We start from the raw sequence: 20580 nt of genomic DNA, 5'->3' as shown, positions 1-20580 counted from the left end.
CCCTTTGGTATAATTTTATACCCCATTTGGTACAAGTTTTTACCCATGTGGTACAATTTTGCACCCTTTTTGAGACAATGTTATACCCTTTACGGTATAATTTTATACCCCTTTTGTACAATTTTACACCCTTTTGGTACAATGTCCTCCATGTAGGGTTCAAATTTCAGACCCCTTAGGTACATTTTCATACCCTTTGTGGTACGATTTTATACCCTTTTTGGTTCAATTTTATATGTTTGGGGTGCAATTTTTCACCCCGTTGGTACAATTTCATTCCCTTGCTGGTACAAATAATACACACAACCACACACGTACACACCCACCTACCCACCCACAGCACACACACACGCTAACACGCACAACACACACACACACAATAAAAACAAACCAACTAACAAACAACAACAACAACAATAATAATAATAATAGTTATAATAATATTTTCAAATGAGCTGCAATAGGTCCTAATTGTGACACATGTATATGTATATGCCAATGAGGAGCTATTACAGTACATGTACTAGAAAGGAGAGTAGTGAATATACATTTGGAGTTCAACACATTTAATACATCATACATATTAAACACCATTTCTTGGCACAGACTTAATCAAAATCTGTAAACATGCCTTCAGACGAGCAATAATAATTATGTAAAGCAAAAAGGATGTAGCCTCACACTCTTTGTGGACATACAAGGCAATCTGACGTGTGGAATATCTATAAGCTTATACATTGTGATGTAAATAACAAACCAGCTGAACCAAGTGTCACCTATTGCGAGAAATGATGAGAAAGAAATATTTTCTCATTCATTGAAAAGGTACAAAATAATCGCATCGGTATCTTAAAAGTTTTGGTATCTGTTTTTGGAGGAAATATATGGACAAAAGTTTATATTAAAAAGTACAATCTAAGAAAAAACAAGTGGAGTGCCTCTGGTGGTTTTGCCTGCTTCAGGCAGCAGCACTTTTACAAAGAAATCAGGAAATATCACATGATACTCCTACCATAATACAGTCCCAACACCAAATTTGAATGTGACTGGACAAAAACAATGACTAAAAGAAATCTGAAAAACCATGATTACCATGGCAATAATGATTATGCCCACACCCTAATTCAATAGGCTTCTTAATATTACACATCAACACCAAATTAGAATATGAGCAGATGAAACATCTGGCCTGTAGAGTGCTCACCCTGAAATCTTCATTATTTCTTTATAAAAATTGTTACCATGGCAACAATGACCCTGCCCATATCCAAGAATCGACAGCTTACTTCCACTTGCCATAATACACGTCCACACCAAATTTGAATAAGATTGGATGAAAATTTTGGTCTGTAGAATGCTTACTAGACAATTTTAATTTTTTTTCAATATAACCATGGTTACCATGGCAACAATGACTCCACCCACACTACTAATGCATACGGAACGATTGGTGATGCTTAATGACCCTAATTACAAAGTTTCATGGAAAGAGACAAAAAAATTTTAAACCTACGTTGACATTTCTAAAATATAACCTCCAAGTTAAGTTTTTGATGTTTTTGGCTTGACATACCAAAGTTTGATGACCTCTGGTAACCTTTGACCTTGACCATGTGACCAGAAACTCATATTGTAACGATTTTAAGAACCCACTAAATAGTTATATTGACGTTTGCAACAAAACGTTGCCTTGTTTCAGCACATTAAAATGTAGCAAATGTAACAAATTAATACTTTTGAGTTGATATAGGATAAAAAACTTGACTTCATTTCAGCACATAAAATAAATGAATCAATCGTAAAAAATTAAAATGTTTGAGTTGATAAAAAACTTTGCCTCATTGCAGCACATAAAATAAATGAAGGAGGTGTAATAAATTAAAATGTTTGAGTTGATACAGGAAACAAAACTTGGCCTCATTTCAGCACATAAAATAAATGAATCAATCGTAAAGAATTAAAATGTTTGAGTTGATAAAAAACTTTGCCTCATTGCAGCACATAAAATAAATGAAGGAGGTGTAATAAATTAAAATGTTTGAGTTGATACAGGAAACAAAACTTGGCCTCATTTCAGCACATAAAATAAATGAAGCAATCGTAATAAATTAAAATGTTTGAGTTGATAGAGGAAACAAAACTTGGCCTCATTTCAGCACATACAATAAATTAAAACGTTTGAGTTGATGTAGGAAACAAAACTTAGCCTCATTTCAGCACACAAAACATGAAATAAATGTAGCAAATGTAATAAATTAAAGGGAAACCAACCCCTGGAATTATCCTCACCTCAGGATATGAAGAAAATCCAGATGAACAAACTGAAAATTTGGGCAAAATCGGACAACCCGTTCAAAGGTTATGAATTTTCAAAGTCACAGAGATTTGACGATCACTGCCGCTCATGGGCATCCGTGCGATCGGCAAATTCGACGGAATCTGTGACGTCACGTCGGACAACTCCTCATTCACTCTGTACACCAAACTTCACATTTTCTCCTTTTTCTCGGAAAAGTCAACAAAATACCATTTTTTGGTTGCGGTATAGCATTTCTATATTGTTTTTGCTTGTATTTTGAAAAGATTCATGCTGCAACCTCACTCTAAATTTGACATTGATCAATTTTTAAATATTCTATGTACAAAGTGAATGAGGAGTTGTCCGACATGACGTCACAGATTCCGTCGGTTTTGCCGATCGCACTGATCCCCATGAGCGGCAGTGATCGTCAAATCTCGGTGACTTTGAAAATTCATAACTTTTGAGCGAGTTGTCTGATTTTTATCAAATTTTTACAGTTTGTTCATCTGATTTTTCTTTATTCAATGAGAGCACGATAATGTCAGGGGCTAGTACCCCTTTAAAACAAAACTTGACCTCATTTCAGCACATTAATGTAGCAAGTGTAATAAATTAAAATGTTTGAGTTGATACAAAACTTTGCCTCATTTCAGCACATTAATGTAGCAAGTGTAATAAATTAAAATGTTTGAGTTGATACAAAACTTTGCCTCATTGCAGCACATAAAATAAATTAAGCAGGTGTAATAAATTTAAATGTTTGAGTTGATACAAAACTTTGCCTCATTGCAGCACATAAAATAAATGAAGCAGGTGTAATAAAAAAAGTTTGAGTTGATCATGTTGATACAGGAAACAAAACTTGGCCTCATTTCAGCACATAAAATAAATGAAGCAATCGTAATAAATTAAAATGTTTGAGTTGATACAAAACTTTGCCTCATCTCAGCAAATGTAGCAAGAGAGTGTAAATCTTCTCATGTACACAGAACAGTCTTTAATTTTAGGGCAAAATAATAGAAATTTACGGCGGAATTTCCAACCAGAAATAAATCAGTCTAAACAAGGCTGTTAAGAAATCGCTGGACTCTGGGTGGTAGGGGACTTCCATCATCCAGTCCTGCAAAAAATTTCTGGTATAGCTGTAGGGTCCTCTTTCCACGTTGTGGGTACTGGACCCCAAACACATAAAAACTTGAGAATGTTGCAACAAACCCGGATGTGAGATCTGATGCTCGACAAACTTCTATCCCGTCCATGAATATGGCTAAATCACGACATTCAAAGGGGTTCCCTGATATCACTAGGGTAGGAGTAGGGCTCTGGGGTTCCTGACAAAATTGAGAAAGAGAAAGCCAATCGGAAATATAAAAACATATAAATCTTTAACCCTATTCCAACTGGGGAGGGGGGGGTCAATTTGACCCCCCCCCTCGACAAATTTCGCGATCACTCAGCCGCGCAAAATTTTTTCACCACGAGACTCGCTGACTTTTTTCTTTAACGTCTTGCGCAACTTTTAAGACTGTTTTCGCAAAAATCGGGTATGTGGTTATGTTGCCGCACCACTTTTTGTACATGCATGTCAGACCGAAAATGGCTCAAAAACGTGATTTTGTGTGCAAAGTCAATGTAAATTGTGATTTCAGTCAGAATCCATAAAGATGTAGTTATTTTTTGTTTGATGGGCTGAAACTAATTTATTTCAGCACAAAAATGCTTCAAAAATGTCCTGCAATAAATTTCATAGAAAAAACAATAGAAAACACAAGGTCTAAAAAACAAAGAAATACATAAGAAATTCATAAATCAATAAAAAACATAAGAAATAAATTGTCATACCAAATTTTTTTCAAGTTGTGTCATGAGGGATATTATAAAGAATATTCACACCAAAAATTAGCCTTATAGGTGCTTTATTGAGGGAAATAGAGCAGAAAGTGTGATTTCATGCATAAATTTGCATAATTAATTATTTAAAAATAGAAATTAGGAATTTTCGGAAAATCAATCCATACAGTCTTGTAGTTTACATTTTGCTCTATCCGTGTGCAAAATTTTGCGGCGATTGCGCGATCCACGGCCGAGATCTGAAGTATAAACTTGGTCTCAAAAAGCCCAGTTAAAATAGGGTTAAAAAAGATTCTCGATATTCATTATTCCCTTGGAGGGAAAACAAATCAATGCAAAGAACTCTGACCAAAAACATTACTTTAATATACATGCATCAGTGATCTTTATAAAGAGGTTAAACTGTATTATTGATGGTACATTTCAGGCACCATGGAACGTTTTTGAAGAGTGGGGGGGGGGGGGCTGAGAGTGCGGGGCCTGTGGATAACGATTTTTACACATTGCCATAGGCTTGCACGCAATTTTTATAAAGTGTGGTGGCTGCAGCCCCGAGCACCCACCCCCCCCCCCCTCCCCCCGCCCCCGGTTCTGCAGTCCCTGCAATTGGTGTCTATCTTAAATTAGAATTGTTAACATAAAAAAATGATAGCCTGGAATGACCTGGAATGACAATTAGATAAAGCCGACAAATGCAAAATTTAATCAATCCCAAGGAAAGTAGATACTAAATGCGGAATCTGAATGTTACCTTGTTTATAGTGTACATGGAGTCCTTTTCCCCAAATATCAAAGGAAACAGCAAGCATGACAATGCCACCAGTAAATCTAAAACAAAACCAAACAAAATAGATACATGTAAATACATTGTATTTCAGTTTTACGCTTTTGGAAGCTATTTCTTCTAGATCATAATCATGAAGGAAAGATAACGAAATATCCATGTTAATTGTTAAGGAAACACGTCCATTTTTTCTTCTCTTCTCTGAAAGGGTGATGACAGGGAAATTGAGCACCATAATAAATTATGATAAGAATAATAAACAAAGACTATGACAACTAATGTGGGATAGTTATGTTCCTCCTCATGCAATTAACTGATTTTGAAGGCATGGACGACAGTGACTTTAGCAGTACCAATTCCTTTTTATATGTAAGCCGAAATAAATGTAAATATCGCAAATAATTCCATAGCTTTTGGTACTATCCTCTACACCATAAAATAAATTGGAGGTATGAGGCACAAAATACCTTTCTTCTGCTTGTCTGTAGTCGCACCATCAACTTTGTCCTGATATTGCTCGATCACTTCTTGTGCTGCTGGCACCTTCAATCCTTCTCGGAGAATCACTTCTCCACTAGCTGTAACCGATTCGGCAATAGCGGCTGCTATTTCCTTTGCCCCATACGTATTTTGAAGCTCACGTATTAGCTAAAAAGAATGGATGGACACAAATTAAACAAAATGAGCCAATGTTCATAGAAGGTAATCAATAGCGCACTTATAACTAGCGCCTGGAGGGCATTTCATGAGGCTTGTTGCAGCAACAATACAAGCCTCATTCTCCGACACTAATATTTATTAAAGAGTAAGAGACGATGCTTTTTATCCAATCAAATTCATGGATTTCATTTGATTAATCCGCGCTGATTAATTTTCATTAAGTTTCATCAAAATATCCTCCATATTTCTTAAATGAAAACCGAACATCACACATGAATAAAGTAGTTAACTTGGTCGAAGATGTGCAGTATCTATAATCTATTGCATTTTCATCCATTTATTCCGAAAAATAGGAGCCGATATTTATAACTCTGCAGTTTCAATATTTTTTTGTACATGTACAATTTTAATAGTAAATAATAATCAATGTTGCGTTAAGATCTGATTTGGTGCGCGAAGAGATTGATGTGTACGTAGTAGTTTTAATGTTATCAAAGAAAGAAATACATTTAGTACTAACCTGTTTTTCAAACCTCAGTATCGGATATTCATTCAGAACATCCTGCAAAGCATTGGCTTGAATAAAACAAAGTCTATGACTTCGCGTCCGCTTCATTTTGTCCTGAATAATTGACGGGTCTGCGCCCCTCTTGGATGCCAGATCTTTTAATGACGCGATGTGTCTTTGGATGCTGGCTTCGTCTTCTCCCCCATGTGAGGTCTAAACAAAAAAAAAAAAGAGCACATTAATTTTAAACAAAACGTCACATGAGTTCTTGAATACATGAAAAATCATCGGCACACAAGATTGAAATTTCATTTGTTTCTATATATAAATCGACACATGTATTACAACCAACAATCTAATAGATGGCTTCTTTCACAATCAGTCATAACATTGAAATGCCAGATAGATGCTACAGATAACTCTAAAAAAGTATACGGTTGCTTTACCTCAATGCTATCCCGCTTCTTCCTTTTAACAGGAGATGGGGCCTTTTCCACGTTGTCCTCAGCACGCTTTCTGGGGCCATTGCGGCCATACAACTCCCTCCTCCTGGCTACATCAGTTGATGGTGTTCGAATCCCTCTCTCGTGTTTAAACTTTGTCCTCAGCGACTCTTTTATTGTATCCTACAATGCAAAAATAATGTGAGACATGAAGCATAACAGCATATTAAAAAAAAAAACCTGGTTATTTTAATAATTAACCCTGCATTAACCCTAACTAGGCCGGGGGCCGACGGATTTCGCGATCGTTTCGCTGCACGAAAATTTCTGATAACGCGGCTCGCTGACTTTTTTCTTTCAAGTTTCCCGCAACTTTTAAAACCGTTTTCATGATAATCGGACTTACCGTTACGAAATTACGTAACATTTTATACACGCATGTCAGCCTCAAAACTGCTCCAAAACGTGTTTTTGTGTACAAAGTCAATGCAAATTGTGTTTTTTCAATTAATTCACATAATAATTCATGTTTTTGCTTTCAGTGGCAGAAATCAATTCATTTTAGCATAATTATACTTGAAAAAATATTTGTAATAAATTGTGCCCAAAAAACAATAAAAAAAAAAGGTCGAAAAAACAATGAAATACATAAGAAATTGAAAAAAAAAAAAAAAAAAAGAAATTCAATTTGTCAGTGCAATTTTTTTTATGTGGAATTGTTAAATATGATACCAGGAATACTTAGACCAAAAATTAGTTTGCTATCACTAGTATTTTGTGATTTAGAGAACAAAATGCCTTTTTATGCATAAATTAGCATAATTAATTAATTAAAAATAAACGGTGTATTTTTTCGAAAATCTGACGATGGTAATTTGTAGTTTACATGATGCTCTACTCGCGTGCAAATTTTCGCGGCGATAGCGCGATCGACGGCCGAGAACAGAAGAGGGGGGGCCTGGGAGGCCCCCCCCCCCCCCCCGGCTCTGAGAACTCTCAAAATAGCCCAGCCTATTTAGGGTTAAAGGCCAAGTACAGTTTTGGTAAAAGCGAAATTTTTTATCACCAAATTTTGACTTCAAATCGGTATAAAATGAAACATGATATCATGAACATGTTGTACAAAAGATTGTGCAAAAAATGAACAAGTTTTGGAAAAGTTATAACCTAAAATGTGCAAAATATTTCAGCGTCGTGTCCCCCGATGCGAATTCAATATTTTCTTTCTTGATAAAGGACGACTTCTCATGCATAGAATTGGATGAAAATTTCAGAATTTATTCTTTGTGTATTCCTTTTTATCATGCTTTAATCAAGTCTTGGAAATAACTTTGTATATGCCCGATAAGAAGCAAATTATTGTTACAACCAATAGAGGGCGCTAAATACGATTTAACGGTCAAATTCAAATTTCCAAAAGAATTAGCTCGTAGAAAAAATGCTATGGTCTTAAAATGTGTATAAAAACTATATGTCATGGTAGATATCCCAAAAATTCACATTTCTTAATCCTTACCAAAACTATACTTGGGCTTTAAAGGTATTGTTTAACTTTGTGAGCAGCCGATTTAAAAAATTCTCAAACCAAGATGAAACATATGTACAAGTGCATGTATTAAAACTAATAAACCCTGAAAACAACCATTATTGAGAATGAAAAGCTAAAACTACAAGGCAAACCCCGATTTTGTAAATAGGCGTCTTATAGACGCCTGAATAGTACACATAAGTGTATGGGATGAAATTAAGATGATGTTTTCGGTCACTTTATATTTCAATTTTTGAAGCACTAAATAATTATTTTCGAACGCAATTTTTTCTGGGCTTCATTTTTGTAACATATCACAGACACAGGTGACAAGTGTGACCTTCTAGCTCAGATCTTTTAAAAGTCAAACCAATGTTAACCAATCACTTTAACGTAATGAAATGGAATGATTGAAAAGGTATTTAACAAGTTATATATTCTGACACATAATACACAATCAAGTTCCAGTCAAATCTGTGCAAAATCGATCTTTTTCATGGTATTTTTCCTCCATTTTGAAGTGGTATCAGACTCGCAAACACAAGATGTGTAAGGAAACACAAGATGTGTAAGGAAAAAAAAAGAACAAAAAATGTTTCAATATTGCATATTTGTTCACTACAATTTACTACTTATTATATGTTATCATCTCAAGAATCATTATCATTATTCTCACACACATGCGCGCATGTAAAACTTACATATCCCGAACCATTTATGGTTCGATCCTTCAAAATCGGGTGCTTGTTAATCAGTGCACTGCACACAGCATTGTACTCCCATGAATGAGGGTACCTGTAGTTAAAGAGAGAGAGAGGGAGAGAGAGAGAGAAAGAAAGAAGAGAAGACAGAAACACACACACAGATAGAAAGAAAGAGAGAGAAAGAGGGAGAGAGGAGAGGAACCAAACATAATAATGTACATGCACAAGATTCGATTAAATTTTTGAGGGTACATCAAAGCAATACAAAAAAATTGGTAAATCTATAAATTATGTACAGCTGATCCCCTGCATACAGGGCCTTCATAAATTAACTTTCCATCATTCATATCTGATTTGCAAACTCGGTGTAATGGTCTTTCATGATGATGGCCAAAATAGTGAAATAGCAAAGTAAAATAGCAGAAAAGTGAGGTCGGACGTACAAAAGGTTGATCAGTTTACGGAATTGCCCGTATACATGTATAATAATGATACAAATGTTTGAATATGTACACAAACCAAGCAATATATATTTTGTTCAATACAGACTTAATATTGTAGGGTTATAATAAGCTTTATATGGTTTATTATAGATTATTGTAGGGTTCGGGCGCTGATTGAGCCAATATATGTCCTAATAATGAAAACTCACTGAGGAGAAAGACAAATTTTAACGCAAACTTACACTGCCACTTGAACCATGTTGTCATACAGATGCGACACAATTTTTCTCCTCCACTTCCTTTCCAGAACAGCCTTGTTGTTGTCATTTAAGAGTTTTTGCACATCGTGGGGCATTTCAGGCACTTTAAAATTTACAAAAAAGCTGCTCCTTGCTCCTTCAGATGTCAGCGTCTGAGGACATGTGGAAGCGACTGAAGTCCTGCGCAAAAAGATGATGATAACAATTATAATGATAATAATACTAATAATATTAATGGCAATAACAACATCTCGTGTATATAAAAATCAGCCAAATGCTTAATTGATTTACAATAATAGAAATAAATCATTGAGTGAATAAATTACAATCCGATTAAAAGAAACATGAGGAAAAATATAAGTCTATGACATTTACTACTCCAGGCGTTTGCCTCACGCATTAAAATGGAAAAGATGAACAATATATGCGGATAACGTCAACATAATATGCATACAGAACAGACAAAAAATAACCTACTGTCTTGATGGGACCTCCCTGTCTTCATGGATATCAGAACTCGCTTTGTCTTCTGTGTCCTCGTTTGGGTCATCCAAAACCTTCACCCTTGACATTGTTGGAGGAAGTTCATCCTCTTCTTCCAGGTCCAGCCAGTCACCAAAGTCTTTATTGAAGACCTGCAGGCTGTCGGGTCTCCTCATGTTAAATTTGGAGGCAATCTTCACCCTCAAGTCATCAATTGTGGCATTTTCTTCAATGATAACCTGCTTCTTTGAAGTCCCACAAGAAACATGATACTGCAACACTAAAGGAAGAAAGAAATATGCACGATATGTCATTGATTGTCTTGATTGGGTGTATTGTTGAAGCAAAACAGTGCGCAAAATATCTGAGAAGTATTATTGTTTGTTGTACTGCACTTATTATATAGAGTAGCCATGAACAATGACAGTAATTATCAATAAATAACACTGCTAACAATAATAATAATAATAATAATAATAATAATAATAATAATAATGATAATAATAACAATATTATTATTATAATATTATTATAATAACAAGGCATTAGCAATATTGTGTCTCGCCCACTTGAGAAAATAACCAGAAATATTGTGATCTCTGTTGCCACGCAAAAGAATTGTATCTATGGTTGATTGTGAAATATCTGCCATAGAATGTAATATCCCATGAGAAGGGTTATTTCATGAAATGCTACTTCCTCTATCTACTCCCCCTTCCCCCACCTTCCCCCGTCTTTGAGACAGAAGAAAAAATCCATTCGTATGATTTTTCTGCTTCTAATCAAAGCAAGATATTTCTTGGCCGGAGCGAGCCTTTAAGCCCGTGCAGGTAAGTTTTTTTCTGGTCCCCAAATAGCACCTGGGTGAAAGTGGCAGATGTAGTAAAATTTCTTGCCAGAAAGTCCCAGGAATTCACATCTAGACCACGACACCTCCACTATTCATGACAAATTTGTGAATTTCACACTATCAACATCAAAATCGTATCACACTGACATTCAGAGAGGATTATACATACCTTTTAGCCGGCTTAGAGATGACCAACTGACAAGCTGGGTCGATGCACTCTCACCCCAAAATTGCCATGATAGTGGCTGTATAATCAACCTACATCTCTCTCTATATATACATTAATTTATTCATTCAATTGTTAATTTACCATTTAGAGAGTAGCAAAACTACTTGAACGCATTGGAAAATATGTTAGATACTTATTCAGACTCAGTATCTAGACTATTAGAAAAAAATCTTCTTTGCTAGGTGAGATGAGCATTTAAATTGTAGCCATTATAGAACCACAAAATACAATATATGTTAATTGGAAAAACATGAAGTAAAAGAGCCTGAGCAGTCAGTCCTAGCAGAACCTTTGTCAGAGACAAATGACACATGTATGAGATAAACGAAAAAGTATATAAAGAAGGAGAGAAATAAAAAACTACTAGAAACCTAAAAAGAAACTGGACAGCACAGGACCTCTACTGTTTTCTGAACACACCACAAAAATAGCAATAATTGCATGAAATGCTGAAAATAGGTTAATAGAGGGCAAGATTCAATTTTCCTTACAACAACAAAGGTCTATGTTTCAACGATACCATGCACTTGTCATCTATCTCATAAAGACTAAGACTCTGGAAATCCCTTCTTGGTCCTGCCTTCATCACACTCCATCTTTCTGTTACACCAATTTCATATGCATGAAGATGCCTGTTAAATCTGCACGTATCAAACTCCTTGATGCATATATACCAATGTGTGTCACATTGTAAAATATGCTTAACCTTCCCAAAGACAGGAATTTCTTCATGCTTTATATCTATGATGATAACATCATCATCTTGATAAGTCATGGAATTTACTTGCACAGAATTTGTCTTCCACAAATTGCCTTCGTGGACAAGACTCATTTCAGTCAAAACTCTTTGGAGAGCACGAGGCAGTTTAAGCACTGAAATCTGTCTGCAATTACTAAGAGCACTCTCTTGCTGCTGGAAAAATGACCCTGCATTCATTTGCCAACATTGGAGAGACTGATGACGTGTTGTCAGGGTTAAGGCAACATTTCTAAAGTTACGGACCACAGACGATAGATTCTTGAAATATTGGTGCTTAGATTCAAATCTCATACACCAAAAGTTTCTAAGAGGTCCAAAGTCTGAAAGATGTCTGTGGTAATGGATCAAATAATGAAGTTTGCAAGGATATTGATCTTGTGAATATTTTGCAAACAATTCACTTAGATCGATTACCTCTTGCTGCAGATATGGAAGCCATGATTTCTTTACAATGGGTGAGAGGCAAATATCCACAATCTCTCTGCAAGAAAGATAAAGCTCCCATATATCTGCATCTTCAGGCACAAATTCACCTATCAAAAAAGGCAATAGCCTGAACAAGCATAGTTTCTGTGACGCAGAACCAACTATATTGGGCTCATTGTGCTTCACATTTTTGGCCTGAATTACAACGGGCTTGCTCATTGCATCATTTCTACCATATTTAAATTCTTCCATTTTCTTCTGCAGTTTACTACTGGAAAAATTCAAACATCGTTGTGTCAATAACTCTTTGAGGACAACTCTTATCACATGATGGACAACTCCCTCAAGCAGATCATGCATGGGATCAGGGGGTAAACACTTTGTAACATCAAAATATCGCAATTCATCGAGAACACATGGACGATAAACACCATAAACAGAACAATTGTGACTGTCTGCTTTAATGGCATTTAAATGATATGCATGTACTTCTGTGGTTCGGAGAACAAACTGACTTTCTTCAAATTTTGTGCAGATCTCAGGTTTCAATGCCATACAGTGCCTACAAATACGCCCAGAATTGAAACAACTGGAAAACCCACCAACAGCATGAGCCGAGAGATTGTCACCACACATTGCAATGACAGAACCAAGGCGGTGATGCGTTGTGCCATTCACATTTATGAAGATGCCATCTTTTTCCAGAATCTTTAGGTCAGTGATGAGGGGTTTAAGTATCCCTTCATATCCATATTTTTGAGCGATTTTGTTCCTAACAAGGAGAGCAAGATGGATATTTGACAAGGTTGATCGATATTGAGCCTCAATATTTTCCACCATGTAGTACACTGCAAGCAACTTTTGCTGACCACGTTTTGCCCCCAATGGGTTGACAATTTCGAACTCGTCAGTGTACAACACAATCCTCAATGCATGTGGATGGGCAGAGTAAAATTCACTACTCTGGAAATGAGCCCCAGCTTTATATCCTGCTAATATATCAGGATCAGAAACCTCCATGAAGTTGGCATTCATACTAGCCCATACATCTTCCTGGCCAAGGTATTGTTTTAACACCTCAAGAATGGGAACATACTGCATTGTATGTTTGACCGGCCGACCATTTACCAATTCTTCACCTAAGATCTTTTCGTGAGATTCTATCAAACCTAAATTGGCCTTGCAATATTTCTCAAGAAGAAAATCGGACCCAATCGACTCAAAGATTGTATCACATGTAAGATCATTGAGTTCATCTTCTGGTTCTCGACATGCAGGAAAATTATAAGGACCTTCGTGATCTGTGGTACTTGTATGGGACTCATTTACAAATGACACGAGAGAACGTACACTACTCATGATATCTTGTACAACTACTCTAGGGAGATTATATTTCTCCCTAGTTTTAAGAGCAAACATTGCCAAATGCTTTTGTAGCATTTCCCTGTTTGAACTACGATCTCTTTCTCCCAGTTGCACATCATCAAGCACGTGACCATAATTTTCAAGTTCATCATCAGAATGCTGTTCATCATTTTCCTGGGCTAAGTGGTTAGGGTTCTCTTCAAGATCAAGGAATAATCGATGCTTTCTATACATATGTGATCGATAGGAATGGAATTTGCTAAACCCTTGTACGCAACCCTGTATATTGCATGTGATATAAAGGTTGGGCTCATGCTGATGAACTGCGCCTACATGACTTAGCAGTCTTTGCAGAGACCGTAAATGGATACCACACAATGGGCATCGAAATGGCAAAGGTTGAGGAAACATGACAATAATTACCGTTCTGGTCAAATGATAAACAAACTGATGAACGAAAATTATAAAATCATGAAAATGTATCATCCAATGACTAACAGTTGCAGTTACACATATGCCATATGGCTATGTAAGTTATAATGTAGCATATTTATTTAGATTCCACGTTAAATGCACACTCTCATTGTTAAATTCCTCAATTTTTTAGTTTCTCTGCTCTGGCCAGAAGGAAATTAACTAAAGAAGTTGAAAAATAAGTGTCAAAGTGGTAATTAGTAATTTTTATGTCTCGATTCACGTTAGTCGCACCACAACGAAAATGAAGGAGTGGGACTGGTCAGAATTTCTAACCAGCGTCCGTTCGTGGCAGTTTCGCTACTCATAACTGGAAAAATTTGCAGGTAAAAGATCAATATTCTGGCAAAATTATGATAACATAGAGAATAGATGCTAAGCGGCTGAAAATACTCACTTTTAGACGGATTTGACAATGATTTCCAGAGAAATTGCACCACCGTTCACAGCTTGCACGAGCGTCCACCGTTCACAGCTTGCACGAGCGTCTTGCACGCCGGCTCAAAGTTGGCGGCAAAGTTGACGGCATGGTCTTATCTTTAAAACCCATTTAAGGATGATTCTTATTTTAATTTGAACAGTATTAAATATTCTACCAAGAATGACACTATCTTAGGGCTAAATCGCATAGTAAATAATATATATTCATGTTTAATGCGTTAATCATACATTGGGAATTGAATTATCTAATATTTATGTAATATAAAGCTTATGTATGGGTCTGGAAACCACACTAATCTTAACACAAGAAAGGTTCAAAATTATACCCCTCGCAAGAATCCGCTGTTCTTGGCTAAAAACCAGTACCCCAAGGGTACAATATGATCGCGTGGGTGATAATGTCTCGAAATGTACCCCAAATGTACCCTAATTTTTCTGTGTGTATGGAGATAAAAAAGTATTTTTCAGTTCACTTTATGTCAAATCAATTACTTGAATTAAAATAGGCCTACAACTTATAGTTTCTGAATCTAAATCCTGCAATTAAATGCATTATATAATGTGTGTCGTACGGGACAACTTTTAATAGGACAATTATTGAAAAATGAAGGGCAATAATTAGATCTTTATGGGATAAATCGATCACCCATGGGTCAAAGAAAGAGAAACTGATATTATGGAATTGCATCATCAAAAATAAAATTGTAGAAAAAACTTTTGCATTTTCATGTGTCGTACGGGACATTGTCAAAAATAGGTTCGGAAAAATCAGGGCTGCCCCTATTATGGATCATGAAAATGTTGTAGACATTATTTGGAACCATCAATGATATATTATTCCATTGACCTGCAATATTTTCAATCTTCTCGTGCTTTGCCAATAATTGTTTCAGGCAGTGTTTGCATTTGACTATTTAATAAGCAAAGTTATTGAAAATGGAAAATTCCATTGTTCCCCCCAAAAAAAACTATATCTGACTTCACTTTTGGTTAAAACTCATAATTTTCATAAAATTTAGGTATCATAGTGAAATATTACACTACTTATGACTTATTGAAAGCATGTTTAAATTTATTAGATTTTTGAAGTTCTAGTGTGGAATCGCCCCCTTCCGGTTTCCCCGGCTTATTTCATTTTTCGGATTAACGAACCTTCGGAACAACGAACCTTATTTCGTTTTCGGATTATCGAACCTTCGAAATAACGAACCTTATTTCGTTTTCGGACTGATGAACCTTCGAAATAACGCCACAAATGTTTCGATTAACTAACCCTTTTTCGTTTTCGGATTAACCAACATCGAGGTACATAGGCAATTTACGTGTTTCGGAATGACGAACCTTCGGAATAACGAATCTTCGGAATTACAAAGTGTAGCCATGGTTAGGTTTATTCGTCACACTCGATTGACCCAGGTGATTAAATAATATTCAATTATTTTTTCTTTGCTGCTTATTCAATCTTACCATATTTAATCAAATTAATTTAAGTGTCCACAGTCGCGCGTCCACAGTTCCCTCCCCTTTTCTTTTCTAGTTCAAGTTGACAATAAACATGATAAAACTAAATGTGATGAGTCTACTTATTTGGTGACAAAAATAAGGGAGAAAATTGCCATTTCATAACGGCATCTTTCTTACATTTAGACCCTTTTCTTGTACTAGAAAAAGATAAGAGCATAAGTCATTTCTTTCATTAATTTTTTTTCTTTCGACTATTATTTATGTACACAACAATAGGGAGACAATTGCCATTTAATAACGCCACCTTTCTTTCCTTTTAGACCCTATTCTAGTACTATACTATAAAATGAGAAAAGATTTGGACATAATTAATTCCTTTCATTGAATTTGAACACTCATAGAGCCAATTGCAGTCAACTTGCTTTACCGTACCGCAACTATACGGACTAAATACTAGTACACGAATTGTACATAGTAGTATTGGTCTATAAAAGTGGCTTATTTTATTTTATTCTTTTTATTGTATATTTGTTAGCATTCGGGATGAAATTGGATTGAAACCTGAATATAGACGCATAATGGAAGTCAACAGCAATACCAAACTGAATGGCGAGTGTATTCTAAGATTATTTATCGAGAGTGGACTCCACCCGCGTTTCGGTAATGCCTTTTGGCCTAAAGCGGCCGTTTGCGTCTGCCTTGTGACATTTTTTGGCGGGAGAAAAACACTTCTCCTCCGGCAGTGCAGTCCTCATCACCACGCTGAACATGGCGTCATCGAGTACCTTCGAAGAGTCTACCACGGAAGGGTATTCTCCGTCAAAATCTACTGCAACTATTCGCCATGCAGCAAACCTGGGTTCGAATGCTGCAGCAGGATTTTTAAGATGAAGGAAGACCTGATGAGGAACTGTGAAAGGATGGGGGCTTATCGCTTCGGAGATTCCTTTTCTTTTGAATTCATTTTCGCTCAGATCTACAACATTGCCAGACCATCTTGCTGGAGAAGACGTTGCTTCTTGCAAATGGGCCCGTATGGGCATTCTCAACCGGAACCAAACGACCGCAGTGTAGGTATTCTCTGTTCCTTTGGTCCCAACATTAGAAGCTTCCAAGGGGCCGACTGGGAGGGGCTCATCGACCTACTGGCTACTTGGGACATGAGATGTGGGATAAGCCACGTTCATATCTGTTTTCCTTATCTAATGTCAATTCGTTTTGGGGAGTATGGCAACTGGCGTGACATAGAAGATGCAGAAGTGAGAACAGATTTCGAATTATTAAAAAGAAAGTATTCCCCTTCCCCATGTTTCTCATCATATTATATTCGGTAATTTTAACACCCAAGTTGCCAAATAAAAAAAAAACATTGTTCATAGTTTGTTATGGGGGTTATGGTAGGCCCATTTTTTAAATTGTAAATATATTTTTTAGACAGTATCGTTTTTATTTTTCTATCTAATTTAATATCAATATATTTTATCACAGAACTATTTCCCAACACTCACTTGCTCAGCAAGAGAACTGGTACCTTCACCTATGTGTTTCTTTATAAAAGTCTTCTCTGGTCATGCTGGTTGCTCCTGAAGGAACGCATAGACATATTCTTAATTCCTTCTCTTGGACTTTCACATAGTTACAATAAGTCGTCGAATATAACTACCAATCCTTAACAATCTCTTCTCATTGACAAGCTTTGGTTTCTTATAGGGACCATGGGGTACGGGTTTAGTTCATCGGGGCAAACAGTAGGCAGTGTCGGGGATGTGTGACTGGTGGTGTTATTTAATTGCACCTGGCAAGACATTATTGAACTTTTTTATTCTGTCAAACTAGTCTTAAGCATTACAAAAATCTAATATCACTTTTTTTTGTATTTTTTTCTTTTGAATAATATATAAGTGTAATTTTTGTATGTATAATCTTGAGAGCCAATATCTGAATGATATTACAAGATTAAATAGATTTTTATCACCTGATGTTGATACCGAAGATGCTACTTTTAGCTTATCTAATAATGTTTTTTCTATTTCTAAATTCAATACCAAATTGAGGGATTGTGTGTCAAATAATAATTGTATAAATGATAAACATTTTTCATGTATACATATAAACTGTCGAAGTCTTTCTAAGAACCATGAGAATTTGATTTCATTCTTAAGCTGTTTAGATATCAAACCTACAATTATAGGCCTAACAGAGACTTGGATTTCCGAATCCACACCAAGTGCAATATTTCATATCGATGACTATAAATTTGTTGGTTTAGAACGTAAGAATAAAAGAGGAGGAGGAGTTGGTTTTTACATTCGTAATGATGTTGAATACTCCCATGTAACAGAGTTTGATATCAATGAATGCCACGTAGAAGGTATATTCTTGGAATTGAAACTTTGTAATAATTCTATATATATCGCATCTATTTACAGACCACCTGGTCAGCCCATTGGTTTATTTGTTGATTCATTATGTGCAATACTGGATAAAATAAATATATCTTGTAAAAAACTGTATTTACTAGGGGATTACAATATCGACTTGTTAAAAGTGAATAGGAATTATGAGGTTAATATTTTTTTAGACACTTTGATATCTTATTCCCTGAACACTTTAATTCGTTATCCAACCAGAATCACTGATCACTCTGCTACTCTTTTGGATAACATCTTCACCAATGACGAAAGTGTTTTTTTGTCAGGTGCATTGTTTTCAGACATAAGTGATCACTTTCCTGTTTTTTTGTTTAAGTAACACCATTCTTAACTGTAATAAATATAATAATATATCTGGGAAGCGGCGTAACATCACAGATCAAAACATTGCTAAAGTCATTCTTGAATTAAATAAAGTTGTTTGGAATGTTGATCATGAAGATCCTAATAAGTCTTATGATGAGTTTTTAGACAAATTTTTACATGCATACAATGTATGCTTTCCATATTCCTCTTTTTCCATAACCAATAAGAATAGGAGCTATAAGCCATGGATGACAAAAGAAATACAAAAGTTAACTAAAAGAAAATGTAAGATGTATAAGAAATTTATTAAGAATCCATCTGAATATAGGAAATGTGTTTATAAGAAATCAAGAAATAAACTCACAAATTTAATTAAAAAAACAAAAAAATAATATTATCGATTACAGTTCCAAAATGCCTCTGGTGATATGAAACAAACATGGAAAGTGTTTAACAAAACACTTGGTCGTTCTCAAAAGAAAACTGGTCTTGATAAAATTACATACCAGGATCAGGTCTTAACAGATAATAAAGTGATATGTAATACAATAAACAAATACTTTGTTAACATTGGTCCGAAGTTACATTCTGAATTTACATCTAATATAAATACTCAATCTGATTTATTAAAGTATATTACTAAAAACGACAAATCTTTATTTTTGTCCCCAATAACTCCTAAAGAAATATTGGATATTGTAACTGGTTTTAAAAATAATGTCAGTGCTGGTTTTGATGGTATTGATGTCAAGGTTGTAAAGAAGTCAATACATGTAATTGCTAAATTATTATGTGATATATTCAATTCTTCTTTTGTTACTGGGATTTTCCCAGACCAGCTTAAGATTGCAAGAGTGGTCCCTGTTTTTAAATCTGGTTCTCCTGACATTATTTCAAATTATCGTCCAATTTCCGTTTTATCAATTTTTTCAAAAATATTAGAAAGATGTATTTATTCTCGTTTACATAGTTTCATTTCTCAGTGCAATATTCTTAACAATAATCAGTTTGGTTTTAGAAAGGGGCACTCCACATCTTCGGCCTTAGCAGAATTTGTATATAAAGTCACAAGTGCATTAGATAAACAGGAAACAATGATTGGTCTTTTTATTGATTTAAGCAAAGCTTTTGACTCACTTGATCATGATTTATTATTACGTAAATTAAGTTATTATGGAATTAGGGGGGTTGCACTCAGTTTATTTGACAATTATTTTCAAAATCGTAAACAGTTTGTTTCGATTGATAATTTTTCTTCCTCGATGCAAGGTATAAGATGTGGAGTTTACGTTAACGATTTAAGTAATGTCTCCAAAATTGTGGACTCTATATTATATGCAGATGACACCAGCTTGTCCATGTCCCATAAAAATGTACAAACTTTACAAAATATTTTCAATAAGGAACTGAAATATGTATCTAACTGGCTTACTGTTAATAAATTAACCTTAAATGTTAAGAAATCAATTTTTTTGGTTTTTACAAATAAAAATATATCACAATTCAAATTTGAGGTTTGTTCAAATGATAAGCCAGTTAATGAAGTAACATTTACTACCTTTCTAGGTGTTAATGTTGATAATAAGTTAACTTGGAATGAACATGCTGGTGTCATCTGCAATAAAGTTGCCAAAATCGTTGGTGTTATGTATAAACTCCACACATTGCCGAAGAATATTCTTCTTTTATTGTATAATACCTTGATTTTACCATTATGATATTTGAATTATTGCAATATAGCCTGGGGTAATGCCTTCCAAACACATATTAACAGAATATTTCTTTTGCAGAAAAAGGTCATGAGAATTATAACTCACTCTTCTTATCTCTCCCATTCTGGACCATTGTTTACATCTTTGAAAATGTT

General features: G+C 35.2%; 1 protein-coding gene across 1 annotated transcript; it reads right to left on the bottom strand.

Moving 5' to 3' along the window:
- Positions 1 to 426: 426 nt before the first annotated feature.
- On the bottom strand, positions 427 to 11091 carry LOC135157444 (uncharacterized). Its single transcript, XM_064112746.1, has 9 exons — positions 10986 to 11091; positions 9961 to 10246; positions 9466 to 9663; positions 8778 to 8871; positions 6552 to 6731; positions 6118 to 6318; positions 5405 to 5585; positions 4905 to 4981; positions 427 to 3633 (listed from the first exon to the last, which is right to left on the bottom strand). Exons 2-9 carry the CDS (start codon positions 10140 to 10142, stop codon positions 3361 to 3363), a joined length of 1386 nt encoding a protein of 461 aa, XP_063968816.1. The 5' UTR covers positions 10143 to 10246; positions 10986 to 11091; the 3' UTR covers positions 427 to 3360.
- Between the last annotated feature and the right edge of the window lie 9489 nt (positions 11092 to 20580).

Source organism: Lytechinus pictus, chromosome 2 (genome assembly GCF_037042905.1).
Source record: "Lytechinus pictus isolate F3 Inbred chromosome 2, Lp3.0, whole genome shotgun sequence".
Taxonomy (NCBI): domain Eukaryota; kingdom Metazoa; phylum Echinodermata; class Echinoidea; order Temnopleuroida; family Toxopneustidae; genus Lytechinus; species Lytechinus pictus.
Note: the sequence above shows the minus strand (reverse complement) of the source record. Positions and strands in the feature narration are given on the sequence as shown.

Bases quoted from the DNA above. Each gene is read 5' to 3' on its own strand.
- LOC135157444 (XM_064112746.1), bottom strand. From the start codon at position 10,142: ATGAGGAGACCCGACAGCCTGCAGGTCTTCAATAAAGACTTTGGTGAC. The intron at 9,664-9,960 runs GTAGGTTATTTT...CTTTTTGCGCAG, and splicing joins AGGGAGGTCCCATCAAGACA to GACTTCAGTCGCTTCCACAT. The intron at 5,586-6,117 runs GTTAGTACTAAA...CATTCTTTTTAG, and splicing joins TACTGAGGTTTGAAAAACAG to CTAATACGTGAGCTTCAAAA.